The sequence below is a fragment of the Protobothrops mucrosquamatus genome, unplaced genomic scaffold (assembly GCF_001527695.2).
Source record: "Protobothrops mucrosquamatus isolate PMUCROS unplaced genomic scaffold, P.Mucros_1.0 scaffold10119, whole genome shotgun sequence".
NCBI lineage: Eukaryota > Metazoa > Chordata > Lepidosauria > Squamata > Viperidae > Protobothrops > Protobothrops mucrosquamatus.
The window spans coordinates 20,091-27,716 of NW_015395906.1; the positions used below are offsets into that span (position 1 = coordinate 20,091).

The 7,626-nt window shown below is 46.4% G+C and overlaps 1 protein-coding gene across 1 annotated transcript in view; it reads right to left on the bottom strand.

Annotated features, from left to right (window-relative positions):
- Positions 1 to 318: 318 nt before the first annotated feature.
- The window catches only part of LOC107301119 (interleukin-27 subunit beta-like), an 11,570-nt gene continuing 4,262 nt past the window's right edge, over positions 319 to 7,626 (bottom strand). The window contains exons 4-6 of the mRNA XM_015830383.1: positions 6,319 to 6,491; positions 3,143 to 3,306; positions 319 to 473 (exon numbers count right to left, since the gene is read on the bottom strand). Coding sequence (XP_015685869.1) covers positions 321 to 473; positions 3,143 to 3,306; positions 6,319 to 6,491 — 490 coding nt within the window. The 3' untranslated portion in view covers positions 319 to 320. The remainder of the gene's footprint in view (positions 474 to 3,142; positions 3,307 to 6,318; positions 6,492 to 7,626) is intronic.

A 7,626-nucleotide genomic window follows, 5' to 3' on the forward strand; every position in this document is an offset into this window, starting at 1 on the left:
GAGATAGATAGATGGATAGATATAGAGAGAGAGCTAAGAGAGAGAGAGAGAGATGATAGATAGACGGACAGATAGAAAGAGATAGAGTTTAGAGAGATAGAGAGATAGATACAGATAGGAAGAGAGAGAGAGAGAGAGAGAGAGAGAGAGAGAGAGAGAGTACCAGTGTTGGGATTCATATATGTGAATAACCGGTTCTCTGTGTGGATGCCGCTTCCAGAAGTCCATTCTGGGCCTGGGCAACAAAAAATTAGCTACCGGTTGTGCCGAAGTAGTGTGAATTGTTTGAATCCCACCACTGGATAGAGGGCCCCGAATCCTCACTCCGGCTCCCAGGACGCCCCAGAGGCTAGAAGACTCCAGGCGCTGTATTCTCCGTTATCCAGGAAGTCTTTCGCGGCTACTTGGATGTGGTACTTTACACCAGAACGGATCCCACTGAGGGTAAAGGAGGTCTTCTCGATTGGCCTGATCTGGGGAAGCAAAGAAAAATACAGCTAGAATAGAACAGAAGAGAACAGAATGAGGCCTTTGCACTATGGGTGCTGGAGAAGACTCCTGCGAGTCCCCTGGACTGCAAGGCGATCAAACCGGTCAGTCCTGGAGGAGATCAACCCCGACTGCTCTTTAGAAGGCCAGATCCTGAAGTTGAAACTCAAATACTTTGGCCACCTAATGAGAAGGAAGGACTCACTGGAGAAGAGCCTGATGCTGGGAAAGATGGAGGGCAAGAGAAGAAGAAGGGGACGACGGAGAACGAGGTGGCTGGATGGAGTCACTGAAGCAGTAGGCGTGAGCTTAAATGGACTCCAGAAGATGGTAGAGGACAGGAAGGTCTGGAGGAACATTGTCCATGGGGTCGCGATGGGTCGGACACGACTTTGCAACTAACAACAACAAGAAGTGAACTTTGTAAATTGAGGACTACCTATAATGACTGTTGTAGTGTCCTGTGGTCATACGATCGCCATTTGTGACATTTCATCCTGGCTTTTGATAAGCAAAGTCAATGGGGAAAATCAGATTCTGTCAGAACCCATATTCTAAAGAGATTCTTTTCTTTCTTTAACTCAACCTTTGCTCTCTCTATACTTTTGGGTTCTGCCATACTCCTGGAGGGGGGGGGGAAAGCATGGCGGGTTATTACTTTGTTTCCTCTATTGTTACACTGTAACACTATCTGTCAACGCTGCTAACATTGGATGGTCTTGCTTTGACAAAATATGCAGAGGTAGCCACTCTCTGTATAAGCTGTGTGGTATTTTTAGAGTTAAATTAGATGATGCTGGGAGGGGAGGAGAAAGAATGTGCGTGGGGTTTAGTTAAGATAAGAAACCCTGGGGCTACAGAACAGAAGGGAACCTTTGCCCTTCAAACAGATTGGAGAACTTGATTTATGACAGCGAATTAGGAGAGGGAAATATGTTGGCATAATATGTGCTCAGGGGAGGGGAATTCAGATCTTGGCATCCTCCATGCTGTGCCAACACTTTGTTACATGATTAAAGACTTTTTAGGATAAACAACACCTGGAGGTTCTTTGAAGTGTTTCGTAATCGGAACCATGACACTATCTCTCCCCTTGATATCAACTAGAAAGCAAGGAGGAGCTCTGTTCTGGACCCAGTGCTCTTCAACATCTTCATCAACAATTTGGACGAGGAGATAGATGGGGAAATCATCAAATTTGCAGACAACACCAAGCTGGCAGGAATAGCCAACACTTCAGAAGACAGGCTTAGGATACAGGAGGATCTGGACAGACTTGAACACTGGGCACTATCTAACAAAATGAAATTCAGTGGTGAAAAAAATAAGGTTCTACATTTAGGCAAGAAAAAACAAATGTACAGGTATAGTATAGGGGGTACCTTGCTCAATAGTAGTAACTGTGAGAGGAATCTCAGAGTCCTAGTGGACAATCACTTAAATATGAGCCAGCAGTGTGCTGCAGCTGCCAAAAAGGCCAACACAGTGCTAGGCTGCATTAATAGAGGGATAGAATCAAGATCACGTGAAATATTAATACCACTTTACAATGCCTTGGTAAGGCCACACTTGGAATGCTGCATCCAGTTTGGGTCACCACGATGTAAAAAAGATGTTGAGACTCTAGAAAGAATACAGAGAAAAGCAACAAAGATGATTAGGGGACTGGAGGCTAACACATATAAGGAACGGCTGCTGGAATTGGGTATGTCTAGTTTAACGAAGAGAAGGACGAGAGGGGACATGATAGCAGTGTTCCAATATCTCAGGGGCTGCCACAAAGAAGAGGGAGTCAAGCTATTTTCCAAGGTGCCTGAAGGCAGGACAAGAAGCAATGGATGGAAACTAATCAAGGAGAGAAGCAACCTAGAACTAAGGAGAAACTTCCTGACAGTCAGAACAATTAGCCAGTGGAACAACTTGCCTCCAGAAGCTGTGAATGCTCCAACACTGGAAGTTTTTAAGAAGAGACTGGACAGCCATTTGTCTGAAATGGTATAGGGTTTCCTGCCTGAGCAGGGGATTGGACTAGATGACCTCCAAGGTCCCTTCCAACTTTATTATTATTATTTACAAGAAAGCCTAAAACCACCTAGCTGGCACAGGAAGCTAGAAGCTTTGCAAGATACACGTCACCTGAGGAGGGCAATAGGTGGTGTGACATTTAGCTTTTTTGCATAGTAAGCGAGAAAGCTTTGGGGGGGGCTGCAATCCAGGTAACCAATCAATATTATATGTTATGCTTGTATTCTTGGGGGGAGGGCCAAAGGGCGTACGGGAATCACCCTGGAATATAAAAACGTCTGTAAAACCGTAATCGGGGCCCCCGGTAGCTTTCAAAGTTGAGATCACTTTTATCTCTTGGTACCAAAATAAAAGTTTTTCCATATCTTGGGTTTGGTGATCAATTGGCTTCAACACCAAGCTAAGACCCAGTTTTGGGAACAACAGTATGACTCGTGAAACTGCCTTGCTTAGCAACAGAAATCTCAGTCCCAATTGTACCTGTGAGTCCTCTATGCAAAAAAACTAACAATACGTCATCAGTAATAATGATTAAATATTAACATTATTATGAAATAATTAATAAAAAGAGAAGTTCAGGCTATTCAGGAAATAACTGTGTGGAATGACTGCCAGCTCCCTCACTCACCGTTCTGATCTGCCTGGATCCGTCCCTCGAATAACGCATGACATATTTCAGGGGAAAATATTCAGGATATAACCAGGAACTAGGAGCCTTCCATTGCACAAGCAATGTATTCGTCTTCCCTTGGATTGGGGAGACCATTACGTTTTCTGGAGGGTCTGGCCGGACTAAGGAAAGGGAAGGAGAGAATTAAATCAACCAAAAATGCCAATAGAAGTAGTCCTTGACTTACAACTGTTTGTTTAGTGACTGTTCGAAATTACAGCGGCCGGAAAAAAAGCGATTTATGATTGTTTTTCACACAACTGTTGCAGCATCCCCTATGGCAGGGGTAGGCAACCTTGGCTCTTTTATGACTCGTGGACTTCAACTCCCAGAATTCCTAAGCCAGCCATGCTGAGGGGACAGGGAGAGGTTTCCAAGTCATATAAGAGCCAAGGTTGCCTTCCCCTGATCTAGGGGGATCCACTAGCCATATAAGGAAGCCTGATCCCTTGATCTAGGGCAGGGGTAGGCAACCTTGGCTCTTATATGACTCGTGGACTTCAACTCCCAGAATTCCTGAGCCAGCCTGGCTCAGCTTGGAAACTTCTCCCTGTCCCCTCAACGTGGCTGGCTCAGGAATTCTGGGAGTTGAAGTCCACGAGTCATAAAAGAGCCAAGGTTGCCTACCCCTGCCCTATGGTCACGTGATCAAAATTCGGATGCTTGGCAACTGGCATGTATCTATGACGGTGGCAGTGTCCTTGGGTCATGTGACCCTCCCCCCTTTTGTGACCTTCTGACAAGAAATGTCAATGGGAGAAGCCTGACGCATTTAACAGCCATGTTACTAACTTAACAACCTAAGCGATTTACTTAACAACTGTGGCAAGGGAGGTTGTAAAATGGGACAAAACCCACTTAACGACTGTCTCGCTTAGAAATGGAAAATTTTGGGCTCGGTTGTGGTCGTACGTCGAGAACAACCTGCCTCCAGAAGCGGTGAATGCTCCAACACTGGAAGTTTTTAAGAAGAGACTGACTAGCCATTTGTCTGAAATGGTATAGGGTTTCCTGCCTGAGCAGGGGGTTGGACTAGATCAGGGCTTTTCAACCAGTGGTACGGCTACCACCTGTGGTACATTGGGACCTGGCAGGTGGTACGCGACCATCCTAGAAAAGTGGTAGTGGGGGAGGGGAATGAGCTGAGCCTGAGCGAGAGACGGCTGGAGCTGCAGGGCTGTCAGGGCTCAGCGGAAGCGCCAGGATCAGCACCAGGCTCCAGCTGGAGCTCAGCGCTGATCCTGGTGCTTCTGCTGAGCCCAGAAGAAGCGCCGATCAGCTGGAATGTTGCAGCCTCTCCAGGGTCTTGTGATTTACATTCAGATGCTTGGCAACTGATTCATATTTATGACGGTCACAGTCTCCCAGGGTCATGTGAAGTGACCAAAACCTGCTGCAACCACCCAGCAGACGGGGGGAATAAAAACCAAACACTCCCCACCCCACCCCTGCTGCCAATCCTCAACAGAAATGCTCACAACAATGAAACCTCGGATAGGAGGAAGAGCGCGTCCAGGTGGGCAGGCAGGTGTCTTGCCCGGCTGTGGCTTGGGGGGGCACTTTTTCAGTGCCATTGTAACTTCGAACAGTCGCTAAGTAACTGTTGTAAGTTGAGGACTACCTGTACTTTATCACTTTTTTCCTTTTTGGGGGGGGTCATCAAGTTTTTGACACCTTGCTAGGTGACTAGTGGTACTCGGATGTTGCCATATCCTAAAAGTGGTACAATGAGTGAAAAGGTTGAAAAGCCCTGGACTAGATGACCTCCAAGGTCCCTTCCAACTTTATTATTGTTATTAACAACCTGCCTCCAGAAGCTGTGAATGCTCCAACACTGGAAGTTTTTAAGAAGAGACTGGACAGCCATTTATCTGAAATGATATAGGGCAGGGGTCTTCAAACTTGGCCCTTTTCTGACTTGTGTACTTCAACTACCAAAATTCCTGAGCTGGCCATGCTGAGGGGAAAGGGAGAGGTTTCCAAGCTGAGCCATGCTGGCTGAGGAATTCTGGGAGTTGAAGTCCACGAGTCATGAAGGAGCCATAGTTCCCCCATGCTGGCTGAGGAATTCTGGGAGTTGAAGTCCACAAGTCATAAAAGGGCCAAGTTTGAAGACCCCTGGTATAGGGTTTCCTGCCTGAGCTACTTTATTGTTGTTGTTGTTGTTGTTGTTGTTGTTGTTGTTATTATTATTATTATTATTATTATTATTATTATTATTAACTACCTGTAACTGGAAAAATAAAAGCTGGCCACATCAAGACATGAGAAATAACCTTAATGTGGAATCCCAGCTACTATTCCATGACCCATAAAACTGTCAAATCTTCACCAAGATCGCCAACGGCAATCAAGCAAATAATAAACCAATAAATAATAAACCAATAAAAGAGAGTAGGGATGGAAGTTGTATTACTATTAATGTCAGATATGTGGACCCAGACCCCACGTTGTTTATTAAGCACTAAAGATTGTAACTATGAAAACTTAATAAAATATCTATTAAAAAAGAAAGAAAGACTGGGGCCACCCTATTCATAAGCAAAACGCCTACAGCCACAGTTCTCATAGAAGGTTGGAGCTGATGGATTTAGAAAAACACTCCTAAAATCTACATTCCCCACCCAGCTCCCAGGCCAGGCCGTGACCTCCCAGCCACAATCTGGACACAGAAAACAATAATTAGAATACTAAAAGGGCACACTCAAGCAAAGGTCAAAGTACATTTCACAACGCACAGGCGTCTCAAACACAAAGCCCCAAAAGAAGGTATAAAAACCTACCTACTCTCAACTCCCTTTTGTCAGCTGTCCCAGAACCGCATGCTGTTGCTGGTTCTGCTCATCAATAAACAGACCTTCCTTCCTAAGCAGCTAGCCTCCATTTTATTTCCAGTGCCTTTCTCCCGGCTTGGAACTGGACCAGATTTTTCTTTTCAACATACCTAACCTGTTTTAAATAAGTGGTTGAACTGGACCCACGATGGTTTGTTCCGAGATATTAAAAGGGCTATCAAACCACATTTCTGCACCAGGACCAAACACAAAACCCTGTTTTCCTCTTCTTGCTGGGGGGCAGACTGTTTTAATGCCCCCATCAGAACAACTAGAGGTGAGAATTGCTTGAAAACTCACTGATCTGATCCGGGGAAACTAGGGAGAAATGACTGGCTGTCCCCAGCGGATTCACAGCTGTCACGTTGAGCCTGTAGGGATCGGTGGAGAACATCTGCAAGGCGGTCATACTGCAACTGTGGCTCCCTGCAACGGGTTGTATGCACTGATGGACTTCTTCCATTAAGCCGTGCCTGTGTCCACAAGGAAAACTGGGTTCAGACATGCATTGCATATGCAGCAGCTAAAGGGTTGTATGAGCGGGTGTCCCAGTGACTGGGAATTGAAGTCCACATGCCTTAAAATTGTCAAGGTTGAGAAACACTGGCTCTAGCGAGACTCACAGGAACATGCTGGACGACTCAATCGTGGTGGAGTCGCCCTCGACCGAAGGAGCAGGGCCCACAGATCAGAATGTGTTGGAAGACTTGTGTCCCAGTCTTTCCGGGACTGTTCCGCTCACAGACAGAGAGACTGGTCTACCCGGCCAGAGAAGTCAAAGAGAGACTGGGTTACCCGGCCCGAGTAGTCAGTTAGACTCAGGTCTATCTATAGCTAGCGGGTCAAAGAGCCCTGGTCTACCCAGACAGCAGAGGGTAGACCGGGAACCTCCGGCAGAAATGCGGCGATCAGAACGGTCGCGGAAGCCGCCTGCCTATCTACATGACTATGTTCATTTTATGGATGTGTGAATTATCCAGGGGGAAGGGGTGTTGTGTATTGACCCAATTGCGTAGGGACGGTTATAAACGGTTAGTTAATAGGTTTTGGTTCAAATCCTTAACTGTCTGTGTGTAAATGCAAGCCTGTGTTTAGGCGGGAATCTTTGCTTTAATTTCATTGGCTGCCGCCTAGTGGCGGTCCGTATAGATATGAGTCGAGCGCAGTTTGGCGCTGCTTCTGTGTGAACTGAATAAACAAGCTGTTGCTTTCACTCCTGTGTCTTCAATGCCTCGCCGAACCCAGTATACAGCAGCTACAGTACCTTCAGTTCCTTGAAACTGTAGAATTGATTGATTAACAAGCAATTATCTGCAAAAAAATGTTTGTCTCGAAGGATAACTTTCCTTCCTTCCTTCCTTCCTTCCTTCCCTCCCTCCTTCCTTCCCTCTCTCCCTTTCTCCCTTCCTTCCTTCCTTCCTTCTTTCCTTCCTTCCTTCCTTCCCTCCTTCCCTCCCTCCCTCCTTCCTTCCTTCCTTCCCTCTCTCCCTCCCTCCCTCCCTCCCCCTCCCTCCCTTCCTTCTTTCTTTCCTTCCTTCCTTCCTTCCCTCCCTCCCTCCCTCCTTTCCTCTCTCCCTCCCTCCCTTCCTTCCTTCCTTCCCTCTCTCC